This window comes from Sus scrofa, unplaced genomic scaffold, assembly GCF_000003025.6.
Source record: "Sus scrofa isolate TJ Tabasco breed Duroc unplaced genomic scaffold, Sscrofa11.1 Contig1878, whole genome shotgun sequence".
Classification (NCBI taxonomy): domain Eukaryota; kingdom Metazoa; phylum Chordata; class Mammalia; order Artiodactyla; family Suidae; genus Sus; species Sus scrofa.
In genome coordinates, this window is record NW_018084968.1 from 221918 (window position 1) to 245698 (window position 23781).

The 23781-nt window shown below is 50.7% G+C and overlaps 1 protein-coding gene and 1 long non-coding RNA gene across 8 annotated transcripts in view; one reads left to right on the plus strand and one right to left on the minus strand.

Moving 5' to 3' along the window:
• Positions 1–23781, plus strand: part of LOC106509271 — a 106295-nt gene that overhangs the window by 73486 nt on the left and 9028 nt on the right. The gene's annotated exons all lie outside the window — the stretch shown is intronic.
• Positions 1–23781, minus strand: part of LARGE1 (LARGE xylosyl- and glucuronyltransferase 1) — a 588827-nt gene that overhangs the window by 7496 nt on the left and 557550 nt on the right. For both annotated transcript variants that reach the window (XM_021081477.1, XM_021081478.1), the window contains exons 12-13: positions 22368–22646; positions 1954–2100 (exon numbers count right to left, since the gene is read on the minus strand). In XM_021081477.1, coding sequence (XP_020937136.1) covers positions 1954–2100; positions 22368–22646 — 426 coding nt within the window. The remainder of the gene's footprint in view (positions 1–1953; positions 2101–22367; positions 22647–23781) is intronic.

A 23781-nucleotide genomic window follows, 5' to 3' on the forward strand; every position in this document is an offset into this window, starting at 1 on the left:
TCCTGGAGGACTGTTTCTTAACAGTCAGATCACGGAGTTCCACCCCCAGAGCTTGTGATGCAGCAGGTCTGGGATGGGCTGAGACTTGGCACTTCTACCAAGTTCCCAGGAGATGCTTATGCTAGTGGTCCAGGGACCATATTGACAATAGCGCTGCCCCGGAGGACGTGTAGCGGTGTGGAGGAGTTCTCATTTCTGGCGCAGTGGGGAGTAGGTTTCAGCTGCTAGGAGACTTAAGAGCTCATCATTGGGAGGGAAGGTGACAAAAGCAATTTCTCAGAGGGAAGGTCTGTAATTTAGCACTTGGCATGGTGGCTTGCAAGCTGTTGGCCAGAGCAGCAATCACAGACACAGCAGGCCAAACCCCAGCTCTCATGCCCACGGCTTGGCCCTGAAATGAGTTCTTAAGTCACCTGAGGATGGTGATGGAAGGGAAGCTGCCTTGGAAATTTTCCAGGTGGTCAGCCTTCAGGCTATGGCATCTAGACTCTCCATTTTTGCCTGCCTCTTCAAACACTGGTGAGAAAACCCAGGGCTTGATCAGCGATCTGATGGTATTGTGGGTAAGGGCATAGGCTCTGTAGTTTCTCAGATCTGGGCTAAATCCAGGTGTTGTTATGTACTGACCGTGTGGCTTGGACCAGTTATTTAGCCTCTCAGAGCCTCAGTTTCTTTATCTGTAAAATGGGGACAACGTATCTGCCTCATGAATTTGGTGTGAGGATTACGGAGCCGATCCCAGTGCCTGGTGCATGTTAAGCACTCAGTAAACGGTAGTTAACATTTCTTTCTGAAAAGAAAGGATTGGTTGGTGGAGGATGAACTCTATCAGGCTACTTTTCCAGAATTCTGGGTGAAGGAAGGAGGCTGGCGTTTGAGTCTGCTTCCTCCAAGACCCTTCCACGCTTCAGGTTCCTTATCTGTGTGAAAAGTAAGACGGGATCATCTCTGAATTGTTGCACGAAAAAAATCCGTCTCATAAAGTTATTTTCACAAAGTCGTGTTTGTTTGAGAAAATCTCCCAGAAATTTCTAGTAACTTCATAGTGCTATGAAAACCCAAGTTACTATGATTTTTTTCGATACAATTCAGACTGCCTAGAAATGTATGTTTTTTGTTTTGTGGGTTTTTTTTTTAGCTCAAAGAAAGTGTTGGCCATTCTGACATTGTTCAAATACGGAGACCTCTCTTTGCAAAAGGAACTAAGGGAAGGCAGGGCTCTTTCTTGTGACTGCTCTGTTGAGAGACCTGGCAGGTTTCCTACTCCCCGGGGGTGTTGCACTTAATGCTGCAGCCTGTCCCCGGGAGATAGAACCCATCACACCTGTGCTGACCCCTGGGCCCTTTGGAAAGGTGGTGGGGCTGCCTCTCTGTGATGTTTCTGAGGGACATAGGGGTCTAGGAAACCAGGCGAAGGAGGGGTGTGTCCCAAACGGTCACGGGGGCAACAGGAAAGCAGCCCTCATGTCTGCTATGTCTCATCTTGGAGGCACTGTGATGACTTTATTGTTGAAGCTACTGCTGCCCACTCCAGGCCTGAGAACCTCAGAGAACAGACTGCTCATAAAAAGAAAAAGAAGGGAGACAGCCACATGGCACCAATACCATGAAACCCACTTACCGGATGAATGGATGGACCAGCCAGCCAAAGGGCGGGTTCAGGGCCAGGAGTGGAACCCAAAGGGAGTAAAAGCACAAGGAAATCAGCTCAACTCCCTGCCCAGCTTCCCCGGCCTTCCATCGGGACACCCAGCTCTTTCACACATGTACAAAGAGCACATGGCACGTGGGAAGAGAAAGAATATTCCAAGCACAGAGTCTGGGGCCAGCGGTGTTTCTTTTGGCCTTAAAATGGTCTCATGCCAGCGACAAATGTCTGGTGCCTGGGTTGCCAGAAGCAAGAAGAGTTTTGGGGCTCTGCTGGGGTGGGGGTGGGGGGTGAGGGCCACGCACCTGAACGTGAAGAGCGTCCCCATGTCCAGCATCGACAGCAGCTCCGCCTTGGACTTGGGGAAGGAGAGCCGGTAGCGCAGCGTCTCGAAGGCGGGGACGATCATTGCCTTCTTGGTGTTGGCCAGGTCGAGCTGGATGACGGACTTCCTGGAGAGAGGGCGGGCAGAGACAGGGTCCCTGTGATGCCAGGCAGAGGCCTCCCCCACGCGACAGTGGCGGGAAGGTGTCTGGCACAGGGAGGGTCGGACAGGAAGCCGGAGTCAGCCCCTCGGTTTAAGGATGGGGAGGAGTTCCCGTCGTGGTGCAGTGGTTAACGAATCTGATTAGGAACCATGAGGTTGCAGGTTCGATCCCTGCCCTTGCTCAGTGGGTTAACGATCTGGCATTGCCGTGAGCTGTGGTGTAGGTTGCAGATGCGGCTTGGATCTTGTGTTGCTGTGGTTCTGGCATAGGCCGGCGGCTACAGCTCCGATTCGACCCCTAGCCTGGGAACCTCCATGTGCCGCTGGAGCGGCCCAAGAAATGGCAAAAAGACAATAAAAAAAAAAAAAAAAAAAAAAAAAAAGGATGGGGAAACCGAAGCCCAGGAAGGCCAAGTGGCAGATCCAACGCCACTCAGGAGCTCGGCTGTCTCTGGGCCAGAGAGTGGATGGAGTCTTTCCTGGAGGTGCGCAGAGGGGCTGGGGAGCCTCCCTCACTTTCACAGCGAGTGCCCCTCTCAGAGCCAAGTGTCCAGGATGTGCTGGGTTTGGAGACCAGCGGCTTGCTGGGTCCACGGGGCTGGTCACATACTCCTACTGCACCACTGGCCACAAGGAGAGCTGAATGTGAAACTGCGGAGATTATCACCAAGCGGGGCATTTGTGGGTCCCATCTCTGCGACTCCTGCATCCTTTGACTCCTCCAGATCCCGAGCTTTCAACCTAGCCAGACGCGCCGCAGGCAGCCAGCAACCAACAGGACAGAGAGCTCTGAGACGCCGCCCTGCCGCTTCTTTCACTCATGCCTGCCGTCGGCCTGGCCTTCTGCTCCCCTGAGACCCGGTCCCTGCCTTGTGGATTTGTCTGTGACTGCCCGACTCTGGGGCCACCATTTGAAAGGGAGAAAGGCCCAGAAATGTCACGGAACACGAGGCTTGTAGTGAACACAGACAGGATTTAAATCCTGGCTCTGCCTCTTTAGGCGTCTTGCCATACTGTGCAGTCATTTAACTTCTTACGACCTCAGCTTCATCCCTAAAATGGGGCAATAATATCTTTTTCCTGAGCTGCTGCGGAGACTGGACAAGGCCATAGAAGTAGAAATACTAGTACTGTCTGGCACAGCTGGCACTTGGCAGGTATGATGCAACAAACAGTCCCTGGTGCACTGAAGTTTCCCTGGCTGGATCTCCCAGGATCTCGTCTGGCCATGGCTTGGGTACCTCATGCTGGCTTCCTGCTCAGACCACGGACCCTCGGGTCTCAGGCCAGCCTGGAATGTCTGCTGGTTATCTCTGAAATAGAGAAACCAGTCTCCCTTGGGCTAATGTCAAGCATTGAAGGCATTTTGCAAAATTACCAGAAGCAGCAGCAGCCCTCTGGAGCAGTACAACTGCTTAAAGTCCCTGCACACAACAGAACTCTGAGCCGTGCATATGCAGAGACTGGGGCTGGGCTGCAAGGAGCAGACATCCTGCAAGGACGGAACATGTTAGCCAGGCCAGCAGCGGCCAAAACAGCAGCAGGGTTTGGTAGCAACAAAGGAGGACGGGGAGTCTGGACCAGGTCAGAATAAGGACAGGTCTTGGAAACCACCCTTGATAAAGGGGCTTCACCAGCTCTCCTGGTGGAGAGCGGGTGGTTGAGAAGGGCTGGAAGTTGATATCAGAATCCTCCAGTAGAATTTGTACTTCCTTTTTTTTTTTTTTTTTCTTTTCTTTTCAGGGCCACACCTGTAGCATATGGAGGTTCCCAGGCTAGGGTTTGAATGGGAGCTGCAGCTGCTGGCCTACACCACAACCACAGCCACGTGGAATCCGAGCTGCATCTGTGATCTACACCACAGCTCACGGCAATGCCGGATCCTTAACCCACTGAGCAAGCCCAGGGATCAAACCCACATCCTCATGGATACAAGTGGGGTTTGTTATCACTGAGCCATGATGGGAACTCCTATAGTTCACTCTCAAACACCTACTGTGTGCCAGGCATTGGGCTAGGCACGTGGAAATATGGACCAAAACATCCAAAGTCTCTTCCTGCCTGGTTTTTGCATTCTTATCTTAAAATGTCTCAGGAGGAGTTCTCATCACGGCACAGCGGAAACTGACTAGGAATCCAACTAGGAACCATGAGGTTGTGGGTTTGATTCCTGGCTTCATTCAGTGGGTTAAGGATCCAGCGTTGCCGTGAGCTGTGGGATAGGTCACAGATGCAGCTTGGATCTGATGTGGCTGTGGCTAGCAGCTCAGCTGCAACTGGACCCCTAGCCTGGGAACCTTCACATGCCATGGGTAAAGCCCTAAAAGCAAAAAAAAAAAAAAAAAAAAAAAAAAAAAAAAGTCTCGGCATGCTAAAAGGCCAGGGACAAGTATCTCTAAACTGAAACTCAAGATCGCATTTGCATCAAAACTACAGTGAGATATCAACCTCACACCAGTCAGAGTGGCCATTTAAAAAAAAATCTACAGTGTATTTGATCCCTGGCCCCGCTCAGTGGGTTAAGGATCCAGCATTGCCGCAAGCTGTGATGCAGCTCACAGATGTGGCTCAGATCCAGTGTTGCTGTGGCTGTGGTGCAGGCTGGCAAAAAAAAAAAAAGTCTACCAATTAAAATGCTGGAGAGGGTGTGGAGAAAAGGGAACCCTCCTACACTATTGGTGGGAATGTAAATTGGTGTAGCCACTTTGGAAAACAGTGTGGAGGTGCCTCAAAAAAATAAAAATAAGAACTGCCATGTGATTCAGCCATCCCACTCCTGGGCATATATCTGGAGAAATCTATAATTCAAAAAGATGCATGTACCCCAGTATTCCTGGCAGTACTAGTTAAAATAGCCAAGACATGTAAACAACCTAAATGTCCATCAACAAATGAATGGATAAAGATGTTGTGATATATACACAATGGAATACTACTCAGCCACAAAAAAGAATGAAATAATGCCATTTGCAGCAACATGGATGGACCTAGAGTCTCATACTAAGTAAGTCAGAGAAAGAAAAATATACCATATGATATCGCCTATATGTCGAATCTAAAAATACAACACAAACAAACCTATCAATGAAACAGAAACAGATTCACACAGAGAAAAGATTTGTGGTCGGGGGAGGAGGGATGGAGACGGAGTTTGGGGTTAGCAGATGCAAGCTATTGTATATAGACTGGATAAACAACAAGGTCCTACTATAAAGCACAGAGAACCATAGTCAATATTCTGTGATAAACCTTAATGGGAAAGGGTACGAGAAAGAATGTACAGGTATGTATAACACAATCACTTTGCTTTACAGCAGAAATTACCATAATATTGTAAATCAACTGCGATAAAACACATCTTAAAAAAAGACTGCAGGAGTTCCCATTGTGGCTCAATGGTAACAAACCCAACTGGTATCCATGAGGATGCAGGTTCGATTCCTGGCCTCGCTCCATGGGTCAAGGATCTGACATTGCCTCGAGCTGTGGTGTAGATTACAAAATGCAGCCTGGACCCCACATTGCTGTGGCTGTGGTGCAGACCAGCAGCTGCAGCTCCGATTCAACTCCTAGCCTCAGAACCTCCATATGCCACAGGTGCGGCCCTAATAAAGGGGGAAAAAAAGAAAAGACTGTCTCTGCAGCTAATCATCTTAAAATGTGACTCACGGAAATGGAGTCGGAGGCTAGGAGGGCTGAACTCCACAGGGGATGGCAAAGTGTACACACACCCAGAAACACAGACCCATAAACATGTAAGTGTCTATCTACATAAACCACAAATGACTACTACAAATCAAGGCTATTACAGACACCACCTCTTGGAATAGAAGATAATCCCTCTCCCCGCCATGGTCCCTGTGCACAGAGGCAGCTCAGAGCTCTGCTGCCCCACGTGAAGCCCTGGCCAGGGCTCACGCTCAGGGGTCGACTCTTGACTCAGGCCGAGAAAGTCAGTTTCTCACTCTTGGAAATTCGAACAGATGCAGAGACGAGAGATCGCAGGCTGATGGACCCCAACATCAGGCACTACGCCAGAGGGTTCTGAGCTGCTTCTAGGGAAGGGCCCAGACAGCTGCCCACTGTCTCAAGCAATGGGTTTCCAAATCCTACTTTGATTCCATACGATACACTGCTCAACAGTTATTTTCCCCTTTGATTTCTTTTCATTTTAATGAAGTGTCTTGCATTGGTTTCTACTGCTTGTGACCATACCACCAATATATTGCAAAGCCCAGAGTAAACAGAACCGGTCAGCAGCCTGCCGTACAAAATTGAGTCCTAGAAAACCATATTTCCCTCTGCAGAGAGAGCATCAAGTCCTGGAGTGCTTTCTGCAAATTCCCTTTTATCTCACTGGAGCACAAACTGCCATGGAGATGGATTGGCCACTAGATGGGTCCATTTCAGCCTTAGTTCAAGGAGGCTTTGATATTGATGTCCTAAATGGGTCTCATTACAAAGTTGTTTCAGCAATAAAGTGGTTTCAGGGCACTAGACCCTGAGCACATCTGTTCACGGTGTTGGGAAGGGCAGCCTAAGCTTCCCCGCACTGTGTGTTGCAAGCACATCCTACCTTGGCTGGGGCTCGATGACACTGGAGTTGCATGGTTTGCCGCCGCCTTCTACCTGGAAAGTGAGTCCTGCAGGGGATGGAGCGTTTCAAGTGTAGGCTCTTCTGGGAGCAGGGGGACAGCGTGGCAAGGTGGGAAGACTGGCCTGGGAGCCAAGAGAGTGCTGGAGCTCTGACAAGCTGAGCGATTCTGGGTGCCTTCATTCATCTCTCTGAGACTGGTTTATCTAGAGCATTCAAACTGAGGACTCTGGACGGCAGTCTGGTGTGGTGGTGACCAGGCAAACTTGGTTTCTAGCTTTGATCCTGCCGCTCCTCTTGGGCAAGTCACTTGAACCCTTCGGAGTCTCAGCGTTCAAGCATGTGTTAAATGCTTTAATGAGAAAAAGCACGTGTGTGTGTGTGGAATGCTTGGTGCAGTGTCTGGCACATATTAGGTTGCTGCCTCTGATGGTTGGTGTTGTGTGCCAACTGGACCGGGCTATGGTGCCCAGCTGGTTGGGCAAACCCTCATCTAGATATTGCTGTGCAGGTATTTGGTAGATGGGATTAACATTTACAATCAGCTGACTCTAAGCAAAGGCCCCTGCCCTTGATAATGGGGGTGGGCCTCATCCAATCAGTTGAAGGCCCTAAGAGCAAAAACTGAGCTTTGCTGGGAGAGAAGGAATTTTGCCCCTAAACTGTAACATACAAATCCTGCCTGGGTTTCCAGCCTGGCGGCCTGCTCTATGGATTTCAGACTTGCCAGTCATCACACTCCCTTAAGATACCTCTCCAACCAACCTACTGTTCTGTTTCTTTGAAGAATCACTTGCCCTTGTCCACAACCCCTTCAAAAATATTCACAAAGCTACTACAACATTTTTGGACTGAAGAACTCTTAAAAGGAAACCTTAGGTTCTGAGCTATACAAGTCACTCAGAGCCCTGCTTGTGTGACAGACAGCATGGCAAACACGGCAACTCGGAGGCAGCCAGCACCCGGTTCAGGTCCTGCCTGCCACTCTCTCTTATGACCTTGGGGACCCTGCTTGACCTTCTGTGCTCACAGGCTCCCCATCTGTAAACGATACCACTCCTCTCATCAATCAGAACTGCTGTGAGGATGAGATGAAATAATTACTCGGGGACCAGACACAGTGCCTCACCTAGATTAACCGAGTAACAAGTGAGCTCGTGTCCCCTTTCTCGGCTCGGCTCAGTGAGGAGCGAGCCTGCTGCAAGAAAAAGGAAGGGCAGAGGGTTCAGAAGAGGCCACGGATTGCTTACAACCAGGGCAGATTCCTGGCTCGCCAGCCTGCTCATCTATGGAAACGGTTGATTCACTTTGAGCCTCCCGCCAGCTCCCCAAGTCCTTCTTCACGTCAAAGGCGATCCAGGTACTCCTGATGGAGGAAATCCATCCTTTCCAGTCTGCGGAGCTGACGTGGGAGAAAGCTGTGAGCCGGGTGGCGTCTCTTTTCCAAGCTCCCCCTGCCCCCGCCCCGTGCCCTCTCCTGTGCCCCTCTCCGCCTCAGCCTCTTGTATGCAAATAGCCCATAGCCTTTCTAGCTCCTACCTGGTAAAACTAGGTGGTTGGGGGGGAAGATGTGGGTGAGCAGCAAGGCTTCCTAAGCCCATGGAGGCAGGGGAGGTGGGCAGAGACTATAGGCTTTCAGGGGCTCAGGGTAGATTGCTAAGTAGGTGGGCTTCCTGGCGCTTAAAATTGGCACACGCCAAGACTGAGCCTGGCGGCTGACGGCGTGTGCACATCATGGGCTCACACTCACACTGGCACACGCTCCGTCCCTTCCCCCACCTTTTTAACCCCATCCTTCGCGCTGGAGGCAGATTTCTGTCCCCAGGAAAACAGCCCAGGTTCCCGGCCTGCAGAGATGATGGGAAAGTGTCCCGGAGAAATCAGGGACAAGGGCGCACTGTGTCCTTCTACCGACGTCCCCTCATCCGCCGTGAGGAGGACGGCTCCGGGGCTGGGAGGCTGAGGTTGGCATCCCGGCTGGTCACTTCCCCTCTTTGTCCCACGGTTTCTGTGTCTGTAGAGATGAGGATGGTGGTGACGGCATTAACCTCAGAAGGGGTTTATTTGGGTGGAATGAGTTCCCGCAGGAAAAGAGCCTAATCTGCGCCGGGCGGATGATAAGCACTTGATGGGTGCTGCCCATCAGCACACACGCCGGCCTGTCTTCTCATGCAGGCGTGACCGCGGTCACAGAGGCGGCAACCCTGGACTTCCTCGCGTTGTTCTTTCATTGGTTCATTTCCTTGCTCATTCTGCTCTGTGCCAGGCACTGCGGAGGCCCCTGGGATACGTCGGTAAACAAGAGAGGCAGAAAACCTTGCCCTCATGGAGCGGATATTGGGGGGGAGGGTGGTAAGAACTAAGAGAAATCCCACGAGAAGATGCCGAGTGAGAACGGAGCTAGGTGAGGGGTGTCAGGAATGCCAGAGATGGGGAACAGGTTGTAATTTTAAACGGCGTCATCCAGGCAGGCCTCGTGGAGAAGGGGAGTAGGTGAGGGAGCAGGTCACGTGCTAATCTGGGGTAAGAGCTTTCCTGGCGAAGGATACAGCTGATGCAAAGGCCCCAGAGATAAGAACACAGTAAGGAACAGAGAGAGTGCCTAGAAATGGGGCCAGAGAGGCCACGGGGAGGGAGGGGGTGCTGCACCTGACACAGGGTCTTGCAGAATCACTGAAGGGTGTGGTAGGCAAACGACCCCCCTGCCCCCACTCCGCCAAAGATCCCAGCAACAGGGTCGGGTATGTTCCCTTCCATGGGCAAAGGGACTCGCAGAGGTGACTACGAACGCTGGGACGGAAGGCCATCCTGGACTGTTTTCAGATGGGTGCAACCTAATAGGAAGGGTCCTTAGAGAGGGAGGGAGGAGAGTCAGAGTCGGAGAAGGAGATGGGAGGATGGAAGCAGAGGCTGGAGGGATGCTGCCACAGCCAAAGACTGTGAGGGACTTCCGGATTCTCGCCCGGAGCCTCCAGAGGGCAGGCAGCCCGGCCCACATGTGGACTGTAGCCCCCACAGGCCCCTTTCAGGGTCCTTCGAGCAGCAACGGGAAACTGATACAAAGGGGTCTGGAGCGCTCCCTCGGTGAGGTGGGCAGCCCATCACTGAGGCCCTAGAAGGGGCTGTCGCATGGGGAACTCTGAGCTGGGGCGTAAGGAGGTCTGTCTGCTGATTTAAAAGAATCCCTCTGTGGCTGTGCTGAGGGCTGCCCTTAGTGGGGCAGGAGTAGCGGCTGGGAGATCAATGAGGCACCCTTGAGGTCACACAGGTACCACCATCTGGGACAGCCAGATATTCCGATGTTCCAAAAGGAGACGACTGAAATTCCTTTCGGTGCAGGTGAGGGCTGGATCCCTCTCCGGGGATGCCGCCGTGCAGAGAGGCTGAACAGTGAGAAAAAGAGCCGCATCTTTTATATCTGACGATGGAGGTTCTGTCTCAAGCCCACCCCTTCGCTAACTGCGTAATCACTTCTTAACTCTGGGCTTTTGTTTCCTTATCTTGATAATGACAACGACTTCACAGGCTCGGTTATTAATAGAACTAAGATAATATATTCATTAATGAGTGAATATTGATGAAGCCAGACATAGAAATTGAGTGCAGAGCTGAGCGAACCAATAGAACCTCTGTCCTTGAGCCCAGAGTGGGGAGAAGACCCTGGTGTAGGGTGGAGGTCTTTGAGGCGGTGCTTCCCATCACTGGGCAGTGTTCTCAGAGGCAGGCGTTAGCCAGTTAGGAGAGGGGAGTTCAAGGTATCTGCAAAACTTTGGAAATAAGGAAGCATGTAGGAGTCAGGGGAAGTGAATTTTTTAGAACATGCCTGGTCCATTGTAGGTGGTCAATAAATGGTAATCAAAAGTGCCTGTGGGAGTTCCCTGGTGGCTCAGTGAGTGAAGACCTGGCATTGTTGCTGCTGGGGCTTAAGTGTGGTCCCTGGACCAGGAACTTCTGCATGCTATGGGCATGGCCAACCACCCAACCCCCCCCCACACACAAAAAAAAACCCACAAAAAACAATTGCCTGTGTTTTGTCAGTGCACTCAGCAGCAAGCACTGAGCCAGGCACTCTCTAGGCATTACTCCTTGAATCACTGCAACCCATGACATAAATACTAGTCTTGCCAGTTGACCAAAGAAGACATGCAATCTATAAGAAGTTAAATAATTTGGCTTCAAACACAGTGCTTAGTTCTCATCATCAACGAATGATGGTGATGATACAATCATCATTGTATTAATTAAGGCTGCACCAGTGTAGAAATATCAATAATCATAGGCTCTATGCGGGCCAGGTCTGTTAGGGTGGTGACTCTGCAGCTAGAGCAATGGGCTTCTTGGAGTTCTTGGATCCAGACAGCTGGTGGGAGAGTGGGTGGTTAGGAATGGGCTGGAGAGAGAGGGCCAGAGGCGGCAGCCCGCATGCCTCTGCTCCTTACATGGCCTCCCTGTGGTGGACCCTACCTTGTGGCAGCTCACTGGGCAGAGGCCAGAATGCAGGAAGCGTCTGCAGACGCAGAGACGTGCATGGACCTCCAGGCTTACTGAGCCTCCTACGCTGATGATTTTCTTTCTTTGCCACCCATGAGCTCGTCTAGCTACTACAGTCTGCCTTTGACTCCTGGATCTGGCCAAGGCTGGCGACAGCCCCCTCACTCTGTCAAATCCAACAGACTTCTCCACTCTCACCTTTCTTAACTTTTTTCTGCAGTTGGTGCTGAAGAGCGCTCTCTCCGCCCTTAGCTTGAGAACAGCAGCCCAGAATTCTGGGAGCAGCTTCCCACTCTCTCAGGCTTTGATCAGAGTGACTGCTGAGTGCACCAGTCCCTAGATGCCAGGTATCACCTAGACACCCCCTGTTGTCCCTGCTCCCTGGGGAGGGGGTGGGGATCCTCGCTCTCTGGCTACAAAAGCTTCTGCTCTGGTCACAGAAGTGGCTAAGCTGATTTCTTTGTGTTGGTGCAATGAATGGCTGAGGCCGATGCTGACAAGTGACAAAACGCCGAGAACCCCGAGACTGAAGGCACTGGGGCTGCTGTCAGGAGACAACATGACTTCAGCTCTCAGAGCTCAGGATGTCCAGAGTATCAAATGTCAGAGAGCCCAATGATTGATCAAACCTGAGTTGTAAGGAATCTAAGCGATGCCCATTTAAGTTCCCAGGGACTCACTCGTAGGAGAGTTATAGCAAAAGGAGAGGAAGGAGGGAAAGAAAGGTGGGCAGAAGTGTGTGTCTGTTTCCAAAACCCTGGAGCAGCATCACGCCTCCTCTTAAGGCTTTGTGTGCCACCAATTAAAGGAGGTTGTACCTCCTGTGTCCACCTCTGCTGACCTTGGAGTATCTCCCTTGATTGCATCTTTGGGATGGTCAAGGATGTGCCTCGTTTGTGGTTTCTAGCTCCAGAACTGTGCCAGGCACACACAGCAAGCACACAGTAAATATACAGGGAATGGAGGAATCTATCTGGAGTCGTCTTACGGGGGAGAATGGATGGCACAGTGACGAGGGCCCTTTGGAAATGGCAGGGCAGGGTTGCAGTTGTAGTTCTGCCACTTAAATACATAAGATCTTTGCTCAAGTTAATCTTCTGCATTTAAAAAAATGATAAGGATTGTGATAAAAAGATAACATTTGAACTAGAAAAGAAAAAACATTTTTAAAATTCGTATAGTAACACAAAAGACCTGGAATAGGCAAAGTGATCTCGAGGAAGAAAAATAGAGCTGGAAAAATCAGGCTCTCTGACTTCAGACTACACTACAAAGATACAGTCATCAAAACAGTATGGTACTGGCACAAACACAGAAATATAAATCAATGGAACAGCACAGAAGGCCCAGAAATAAACCACACACCTATGGTATATTAATCTATGATAAAGGAAGCAATAATATACAATGGAGAAAAGACAGCCTCTTCAATAAATGTTGCTGGAAAAACTAGACAGCTACATTCAAAAGAATGAAATCAGAACACTCTCTAACACCTTACTCAAAAATAAACTAAAAATGGATTAGAGAGCTAAACATAAGACCAGATACTATAAAACTCTTAGAGGAAAACATAGGCAGAACACTCCTTGACATAAATTGCAGAAATATCTTTCTTGATCCACCTCTAAGACAGTAATGAAAATAAAAACAAACTGATGGGACCTAATTAAACTTACAAACTTTTGCACAGCAAAGGAAACCATAAACAAAATAAAAAGACAACCTACAGAATGGAGAAAATATTTGCAAATAAAGTGACCAACAAGGGATTAATCTCCAAAATATACAAACAGGAGTTCCCACCATGGCTCAGTAGTTGGCGAACCTGACTAGCATCCATGAGGACGTGGGTTCGATCCCTGGCCTCACTCAGGGGATTAAGGATTCGGCATTTCTGTGAGCTGTGGTGTAGGTCACAGACATGGCTCAGGATCTGCCTTGCTCAGATCCTGCTCTGGCATAGGCTGGCAGCTACAGCTCCGACTTGACCCCTGGCCTGTGAACCTCCATGTGCGATTGGTGAGGCCCTAAAAGACCAAAAAAAAAAAAAAAAAAACAACCGCCAACCATCCAATCAAATACTGAGCAGAAGACCTAAACAGACATTTCTCCAAAGAAGACAGATGATCAACAGTTACATAAAAGATGCTCAATTCGCTATTAGAGAAATGCACGTCAAACCAAAATGAAATTATCACCCCACACCAGTCTGAATGGTCGTCATCAAAAAATTTCTAAACAACAAACGCTGGAGAGGGTGCAGAGGAAAGGGAACACTGCTACACTGTCGGTAGGAATGTAAATTGGTACAGCCACGATGGAGAACAGCATGGAAGTTCCTTAAAACACTGAAAATAAGAGTTGTCATATGATCCAGCAATCCTACTCCTGGGTGTATATCTGGAGAAAACTGTAATTCGAAAAGATACAGGCACCTCAACAGCAGCACTACTTACAACAGCCAAGCCAAGGAAGCAACCTAAATGTCTATTGATAGGTGAACAGATGAAGACGATGTGGTGTGTATATCACACACAAGGGACCATTACTCAGCCATAAAAAAGAAAAAAAAGTCATTAGCAGGAAAATGGATGGACTCAAAGCCCAGAGATTACCATACGAAGGGTGAAGTTACAAAGACCAGTATCATATGATATCACTTATACGTGGAATCTAAATAAAAAAAGATACAATAAACTTATATATAAAACAAAAATAGACCCATAGACATAGAAACTTATGGTCATTAAAGGGGAAAAGAGGGGGAGGGATAGATTAGGAGTTTGGGATTAACACACACACTATATACATAAAAAACCCAACAAGGTCCTATTGGATAGCACTGGGAATTGTATAACCTACGTGGGGAAAGCGTCTGAAAAATAATGGACATAAGCATACGTACAACGGAATCACACCTGAAACCAACATAACATTGTAAAGCAACTATACCTCAATTTAAAACATACATGTAACATCTGGCACATGGAGGGCACTTGCAAACATGCTTCTCCCTTCTCACCTGTACAAACCGCCTGTGCCCTGGGCTCAGAAGGAGCAGATGGGCACAGGTGGGGGTGATCCCCATTTGAAGAGGAGGCTAAGGCTTTGGGGTTTGAGATGCACCCATATTTTTCTGATTTCAGCTCATCCCTGGCACCCTGGGGGTGTGGTGCATAGGGAACCAGCCTGCAAGCTGGTAGATAGTGAGGAGCAGGGCTAATGCCCGCTGCAGATAAAACCAACTAGTGAGGGGCAAGGAGGGGCCGTGTGTACATGTATGAAGCTCTGAGAAGCCCCCTTGCGTCCAGCTGCCCACCACCTTCGAGTCCCTAGCATCCACAGTACCAGACAGGACCGTGGCTTTTCACCGGGGCGGTGGGAAATGATGTGAACACCCCCTCTCAGGACTTAGGAACCTACCTGGGGGCAGAGACGGGGAAGGAGCAGAGTTAAGCTGGGCTTATTATCTGCGCCAATGACTGCAGGGGCAGAGTCGGGCATAGCCCGTCCCAGGCCTTCTTCACACCCCTGCACAAGGACCAGGTAAGAAGTTTGCTCGGATTCTATCACAGTTGCCTAGGAAAGGAGTTCCCGGCAGAGGCTTCCCGGAGGTGTGGGGGACAACAGCGAGGACTTGCAGATAAGGGAGATAAGGCTGCCTACGGGGAGGGGAACTGCAGGACAGACACATCAAGGATGTGGGCAGACATGGGCAGAGTTATCTGGGAGGCAGGGGGCAGCGGTGGAGGACCAGGCCCAGCAAGATGGGGTGCTTCCTGAAATGATGGTGTTAACACAGCCGGAGGGAGAAGCCTTCAGGAAGGGAGGCCCAGGGAGGACAGAGGAGCCAAGAATGGACTTTCAGGGCAAATTAGTAATGAGCTAGAGTTGACTGTGCCAAGCTCCGTGCCAGGGACTCTCTGTCAGCATCTCACGTTCTCAGCAACCCTACTCATTCCTGTTAAGTACCCTGCTGCCCCGTTTGATGTTAGCAATCACGTGGCGAAAGATCCAAGGTGCTTTCTATGCGCTGCCTGTGTTAGCCGTGGGCTGGGGGCCTCTCTGTAGTTCAGGGGGTCGTTCTGGGGCAGCCTGCCCAGGTTCATGCCCTACCTGGACCCTCCCCTGCTCCGACTCCTGCACGTTCCATCTTTCGGCCACAGCTTCCTCGTCTCTGAGATGAGGGATGGTGTTAGGACCTGGCCTGTGCGGTCATGTACGGATGAAACGGATGATCTCATGGAGAGGTTAGGACAGTTCGCCAAGGCACAACATACACGTGATAAACACCCCCTGGGAGGGGCATGGTGGCTGCCATGATGACAGTGGAGACGGGCGCATCGGGCAGCCGGGTCAATGAACAGGCTAAGCACAGAACACCTTTGAAGAAGCCCAGGGCAAGCGGGTTGCACACGTAATGCTGTGCCCGTGGCCGTGTTATTTCACCTAAGCGTGCTCATCTGTTAGGTGACCTATGCGTGGCGAGGGAGATGACAAATGACGTGGGAGAGCGCTGGCGATGGTGCCTGGCGTACAGGACGTGCTCAGTAAATGTTAAATGTCGCAAGAGAAACAAAATGATGAACGGATGCAAGGAAATGCTACCTGGTCATGAGTCTCATCAAGCACCAGTCAGCCTCGCACCACCTGTCCCTGGCCCCGTTCACATTTCTGTCTTCAACTCAACCTGTGTTCACAGAACAGCTACCACGTGCCCAAGAAAACGTGAGGCGGGTGAGACGCGATCCTGGCAAGAACACAATGGAACTGGAATTTGTCACTCCTATCCCCGTCAGGATACAGTCCCCACCAACATGGCACGTCTGTCCCCTAGAAAGCAAGGCAATGTTTACAAAGCAAAGCCGAGGCGTTTCAGGTTTCAAGCCCTGGACAAAGATGAGGACTCTGCAGGGTTAGGGAGGGAAGCGAGAAAGCGGCCCCGCTTATGGGTGTGGGGAGTCCCAGGTGACGAGGCTTCGGCCATTCTGGACCATGCCTCAAACCTGCCAGCGCATTTCACGCCTTTACACCCATTAACCTTCAAGCTTGAACTTTCAACTATCACCCCCGCCCACCCACACTGAGTCTGAGCTCCTGTATCTGGATTGAAAATAGGAGCAGGAGGAGCAGCGCCCATGGCTGGAGGACCCCCTAGACTGCAAACCCCACGAGAGCAGGAGCCTGGCCTGTTCTGTGCACTGTGACAGCACAGGGCTGGAACCAAGCCCAGCTGTGCAGATGGTGTAACGGATGTCTGGAACGTAGAACATTCCAGGCATTGTGTGAAGTGCTTTCCAAATACTACTCTGTTTAGTATCTTTCCAGAACCCTTTTTTTTTTTTTGCTTTTTAGGGCCATACCTGTGGCTATGGAGGTGCCCAGGCAAAGGGTAGAACTGGAGTTGTAGCCGCCGGCCTACACCACGGCCACAGCACCACTGGATCTGAGCTGTGTCTGCAACCCACACCACAGCTCATGGCAACGCTGGATCCTTAACCCACTGAGCGAGGCCAGGGATCCAACCTGCATCCTCATGGTTCCTCGTTGGATTTGTTTCTGCTGCACCTAGAACCTTAAGAGGGAAGAAATACTATGATCCTCATGTCACAGATGGAAAGTCTGTGGGACTGAGTATCTTTCCCAAGGTCCAGTAAATGCCCTGTAAGGAGTCCTCAGTGTTGAAGTGCAGGTCTGGGCGACCCCAGGGACAGCACTGTCACAAGGCAAAACACTGCCTGGCACACAGCAGGTGCTCACTCAGTATTTTCTGGAATGAATGAGCATGGGTATATGGTTTCTTAAGAAAAACTGAGATGATGACACAAAGTAATAACCAGGCCGTACTGAAGGCAGCAGAGTTTGCGATGGTGGGGGTCGTGGGCAGGGGCCTGGGGAAGATGCTCAGTTGCGAGTGCTGAGCATGGGCCAATGTCCAGAAAATTCCATCCCGGTGAACACCCACTGGAAACCCCCCCCCCCCACGAGAAGCTCTCATCAGCCCCTTTACTAACAGAGGAAACAGAAGACTGGGGAGACGATGCAAGCAGCCCCCAGCACGCACTTGGTGAGCCTGGTAGAACCCAGATTCAGAGGTGGGTCTGCGTGACTTCCACCACGGCTGCTGAATTTCACTCGACATTTCTGCCGTCAAGAGTGAAGGCTGCACACCTCCAGGCTCATGTTTCAGAAGGGGTGGGAGAGCTATTTTAGTGAAACTCTGCAGCTATGTCCATGCATATAACCAATTTCATTATTTTCCAATTGATCTGTTTGTTTTTGCTGTAATATTAGCTGGTTGCTAAGCAACTGCGCAGGGAGCTCTGATGCCGAACTTTTTGGGGTAACTAAGTCGGCTTTGGGAAAACAGTGACATGAATAAGTTTCTGCGGGCCTAATCGAAGGGCTGCCCACCAGCTCACCCTGGAATCCTGAGTTTTGAGAGGGGTCTAGCCCCTTCCATTGATGAGCAGGCTGTGGGAGAGGGGAGGCCACCCTCCCCCCTGACACGAAGATTTAAGTTCTCTGGGCCCTTGGTTTGGTCATCTGGGATGACCTTAGCTCACAGAACAGTGCTGAAGAATAGAGGTAAGATATACAAAGCAGCTGGCAGGGCTGCTGGCAGATGCTAAGGGCTTGATGAATGGCAACCATGATTATTTTCAGTGGCATCATTTTAACAGTCTGGGTAGGGTATCTTTGTGGACGATCCCTGCCGAAGAAGTCAGTCTATACCCACCTGGTTGGGGCTCCCTGGCCCACTGTATCCTGAACCTCATCCCCAAACCGTGCTGTGTCTGGATCAGAAGATAATCTATCCCACTCACTAGAAAAAAATCTTAAGCCAAGGGAAAGTCAATATGGTTGTCGTCACGGGAAAAGGGCAGTGCACGCTTATTTGGGACTTCTGGTAGAATCATATTCTTGCACAGTTCCCAACATTCTAGTTCCTAGGGATGTGCGAGGTCAGAGGTCACATACTGGTGGTCTGGAGTGGGGGCGGGAAGGTTCTAGTCATTCCGAAGACATGTTCGGCCTGGCTCAACAGGATTTGAATTTTTTTTAAACCAGTTGTCAACACTAAAAATTAAAACATGAAAACCCAGATTTATAGCTCCACTTAAAAAATACAAAGACCTGAGTCCTGCCCCCTACCCTCTCTCTAGAATACATCCACCACTGAAGTGAACAGACGGCTGCTGCCCGAGATGGGGCCCTGGTCTCCCAACAAATTGTACTCAGCATTCTTGGCTCCTCTGGGCCAAGGTCCTGGCCCCAGCAGGCATCTGTGTTTGGCATTCCTGAAAGAAGTCTATTACTTTTTTTGCTTTTAAGGGCTGCACTCATGTCATATGGAGGTTCCCGGGCTAGGGGTCCAATTGGAGCTACAGCTTCCAGCCTACGCCACAGTCACAGCCACATCAGATCTGAGCCACGTCTGCAACTACACCACAGCTCACGGCAGTGCCAGATCCTTAATCCACTGAGCGAGGCCAGGGAATGAACCTTCAACCTCATGGTTCCCAGTCAGATTTGTTTCTGCTGCACCACGACAGGCACTCCAGAGGTCTGTTTCTTCATTTTACAATAAAGAAACAGGTTGAAAACAAATAATTATTGGAAGTCACACAGTTTTCTTTATGGCACTGAGTGGGACCTGGGACCAGGGTCCCAGCCACTGCCTCGTCCTCTCTAACGTGCAAAGTCAATGCCATCATACCTGTTCAGTCCAGGAAGGATGGGGGCAGAGTAGGCCAAGAAGGGAAGAGCAGAAGGTCTAGGTACAGGCGTTTGCAAAAGAAGTCTCAGGTGGCAGCATTGGAAAGAGATTCCCTGCCTTCCCTTCCAAAGTCCAGCATCTTTGTGGAAAGGTAATGACTTCGGCTGCAGAATCTTGCTCTGCTCCATCTATCTGTCTCTGCTGCTATGTCTACCCCTCCACCAGCCTCCAACCTCTCTCACCAGAATGAACGCAATAGCCTCCTAACTCACCTCCTCCGGCCCGACTGTGATTGCTGCCCACCCGCCCTCCGCCCAGTGCAACAGCATCATCTTCCTTAAAGGCACATCTAATCCCACCTTTCTCTCGGTGAGTTTCCACTGCCCCCACCCTGCCGCATAAAGTCCAAACTCCTTAGCATGTTTTATGTGAAGTCCCTGCAGGATCCACATGGCTTACATGTCTGGCCACATCGTCTCTCTCTCTCTCTCTCTCTTTTTGGCCAGCCTTGTGGCATTGTGGAAGTTCCTGGGCCAGGGATCAAACCTGCGCCACAGCAGGGACAACGCCAGAGCCTTTAACCAGTAAGCCATCAGGGAGCTCCAGCCACCTCATCTCTTTTGCTGTCCCCATCAGGACTCTGGCCGCCCTTGCTTTCTGCAATGGATCGTTCTCTCTACCTGGGACATGGCCCCCTCTCCTGGGGAGCTCCAGCTCAGCCTTCAGGCCTCCGTTGAGATCTAACCTCTCGGAGACATCCTTTCCTCTACTGCCTCCACCCCAGATTAGGTTGATAACCCTGGGACGGACACCCCCATCACAGTACCTAAAGAAGTAGCAACTGTCACCACTGCTGGTTTAAAGCTCTGGGATTCTAACGCTCACAGATTCATCTGTGTGGTTCACAGACATGGGGACCCCTAAGGTACCCCGTAAATGGGTGTCCGCTCAATGAATGGATGCTGTGAATGGGGAAGAATTAAAACTCAGGGAAGTCCCCTGATCTTTTCACTCTAGATGGGAAGTCACTGCAATTCTCTGGTCTCTTTCCACTCGTGCACAAAGAGCACTGGACAACTTCAGTTATTCTCAACTCAGGGTCTCTGGACTTCTACGGGGCCTGTGAAGAAGGAAAGGAGCTTTAGGGGGCAATTTTCAATATTTCAGAATGCATAAGGAGGACCACATGCCCTCCTGTAATAAGGTGGCTAAGGCCAACTTAAAACTTCAGCGACTCTGCAGTAAGGAAATGCGAATTCATGGGCAATACCAGTTGCCTCACATTGAGCAAGGCCGCGATCAGCGGTTATTGACGTCCTTGATCAATAGGACACAGGAAGACAACATAAAACACCATCTGTTCATGTGCAATGTTTTCAAATCTCGAGGCTCATGAGGCAAAGTAATAAAATAGTCTTTGCATGGGGGAGTGGAGACCACAGACTTTTAAGATGCGGCCAGTTCACCTTCAACTAATTGGAAGTTCGTCTCAGGCGCTCCTGCAGAAGAGCCCCAGAGGGGCAGAGGATGGGCTATGGTCCAAGCCCGAGGCCCCTCTCTTGCAGGTTGAGGGCAGCCCTCACCTCTACCATCTGTTCCCTTGGAAGCCCCTCACCCCCCAACAAGAGCGTGAGTTACTGTGGTTTCAGAATTCACAGGAATCAGAGGCTGAAAGTGCTATATGGCCACACGGGGGCGCCCTCACTCCACATACTAGGATCTTAAAGCCCAGCTGGAGGACCACTCCGTTTTTGGAGGCCCCCTTCTCCCCCGCGCCGGGTCAGGAATTGGGGTTCATGGTGCCCTGTACCACAGCTAATGCTCTTTGAGAAGATACCTTCTATCCTTCCTGCCTGAGGCTTATGCTGCTCTGGGGTTGCTCACCTGCTGTTCTTAACAGACAAAGGCTGGAAGGGACTCCGCCTGCTCCCAGGGGAGATGGATGCTCTGACATCCCAAGATAACCCTGGAAGGAAAGCTGATTCAGAGAGCGGACAGAGAGCACAGGCTGCCTTTAGAGAGCAGGGCAGGGAGGGAGCGCCTATCACACCCCTGCTCTAGCTTCACTATAAAAGTGCAGTGGTATGCAGAGGCTTGATATGGAATCTCAGTTCTCGGAACAGGGATTGAACCTGGGCCACAGTGGTGAAAGTGCCAAGTTCCACTAGACCACCAGGCAATTCCCACGTAGAAGCTCTTTTAAGAATGAGTGTAAGGCAGAGACAGACAGGTACACACCACCATGGGGGAAGGAAGTGGGGACAGCAAGATAGCAAGAGAGAAAGAATTCAGATCCTGCCCTGTTTGGGATGGTCAGAAAACCCCAGAGCAATCATACAAGAATGAAGCAGGGCACCCTGCAGAATCCGGGTCCAACAGAACAGACACTGGTTCAAACCCTGGAAGAGGCTACGTGCACCTGAGCAGGTTACGTCGCCTCTGGGAGCCTCACTGTTCCCCACAATAAAAAGGGGGTGGGTAACCACGCCTGCCTTTTGGGCTTGATGCACGGATCCAGCAAGACAATTAATATATGCAAACCACCCCTTACAGCACCTGGATCAGGCAGGCACTCCCTCGGGAGCAGAGATAACTCATGCTGACAAATGACAGTGATAAAGGATTAAAAAAAATTTAACCACTTATATCCTGTGACTTATTTTGCTCATGTGGGGGCTTTGAATTCTACCATCCCTTCCCCAGATGGTTGGTTATTCCATAACAAATGCCACTCCCATACAGCCATCTATACCCTTCATCAGCCACTGGATGCCTGCCCCCTCCACGTGGAGGCAGCTGCAAGGCGTCAGTCACAGAGAGCCCCAGCGCGGCCTGATGGTGAGAAACACATGACCCTGGAGTCAGGCCGGCTGACCCCCGCCTCCACTTTAGGTGTGCAGCTCCCCATCTCCCTCCCACAGTCTCCCGTTGGGAAAATAAAAGATAATAATAGTTCCCGCGGCAGGGACCGCAAGGGGAGGGAATGAAATCCCACTCGTCAGGCACTCAGAACGGTGCCCGGCACTCGGCAAGCACTTCAATAAATGTTAGCCATCACCACCTATTTAGTTTTACAAAACAGCCAGCGATCTCTCTAGAATGGTTAGATGAAGGGTGTCTGATCCAAAATGAGAAGAGAAATGATACATTTTCTTAGAAGCTACAGCAAGACACATCCGACGGGGAGACAAGAGCGGTTTCCTAGACCCAGCCCTGCCACCGCATTTCACGGGGCAAACGGGGGTTTTCGTCTGTCCATCAGAAACAGGCAGACGCTGGGGAGCCTCACACCCCCCGACAGTCGGGCCCTCATCTCTGGAGGGGAGGGGAGCGTGGGCAGGTCCCCTCGCCTTCTGGGTGTCGGCTGCCCCACGGGATCCTAACGGGACGATCCGAGGGGAGCTCTGGGCCCGTGCGTCCTCACCTGAGGTACTCATAGAGCCCGTACATGGGCAGGAAGTCGATGTCGGACAGGAACATGTAGGGCGTGCCCACGTGCTTCATGGCCACGTTGCGCAGCAGGTTCACGGGGTAGAACTGGCCCTCCTTGTACACGATGTGGTAGGCCACGTTGTGGCGGCCCATGAGCACCTCGGAGCCCTGCGCGTAACGGAGGAACTGCTGGGCCTCGGCGTCGGACAGGTAGAGAGCCAGGCTGATGGGCCCCTCCCAGTGCTTGCAGATGGCTTCGAGCATCTGGAGCCTGCAAGAGAGGAGACACGTGACCCATCTGCGCATGCGCACCGACCAGGTACCCGCGCATCGGCCGAGAATCCGCGCATGTACGCATGCGCGGCCATCGTCCACATATCCATGCATCTTCCGGCAGCCTCCAGGGCGGGGGCTCCCACTCCATCGGCAATTAGTCAACCAGCTTCAAATCCCAACCCCTGCTCTAAACGTTCATCACTGTGTGATGGGGGCCAATCCGCAAGACTCAGTTCCTTCATCTATAAAATGGGCACAAAAACCCTCACCTTTTTGCTCCTAGTCCTTGAATGCTAACAACCAAAGGGGTGAGGTGGAAAGTCCTATCTCACTATGAGCCTTTTCTTTTCAGATTCCTCTCTTCAATCGTGGGTGGGGAAAATATATTAAATGATGTTATGATGCTTTTCCAGCTCAAAACTCCTATACCCTCCTTCACTCTCAGCAAAGGTGGCCAGGAGCCCTATTGCTCCCCTAAAGCAGTGACCAGCCATGGGAGACTTAGCCAAACCCAATCCATGAGTTACAAAGAACACTGAAACAGGCAATGAAAACAAGACTCAAAATAACCACAATTACCGACTCATTACTATGCCCCAGACAGCTCCCAGACTTCTCCCTGCAAGCCTGTGCCCCAGCTGTCACCTCCCCATTTTCCTGATGTAGGAGTCGAGGCTCTAGGTGTCCAGTCAGCTTTGGTTCTTGGACTTGGACCAAATGCGTGTGGACAGGTTTCTGGACAGGACTTGGGAGACAGAATACTACTGGGTATCTGGCAAAGGGAGGGAAAAAAATTCTTATGAATGGTCCCTAAGATGACAGTGTCTTCATTTTTCAGAGCCCTGTTGCTCCAGGGTGCCAGGCAATTTTGTAAGGCTATCTGAGGGGCACTGAGCCCAAGAGAATGGAAGAAGAACAGAGCCCAGAGAAAAAACACAAGGTGTTTACAACAGAGAGGCTTCTGCAAAAACGTTTGAAGACAAATCTATAAAGATTTTTTTTTCCCCCAAAAGCATTAGAAGTGCCTGGTACATAAAATCTATGGTTAAGAAACAGCAAAAGCCTATTTCAATTTTTTATCCCTACCCAGCAAGAGGTACATAATCAGCAGTCTCCTGGTCAAAATGCCC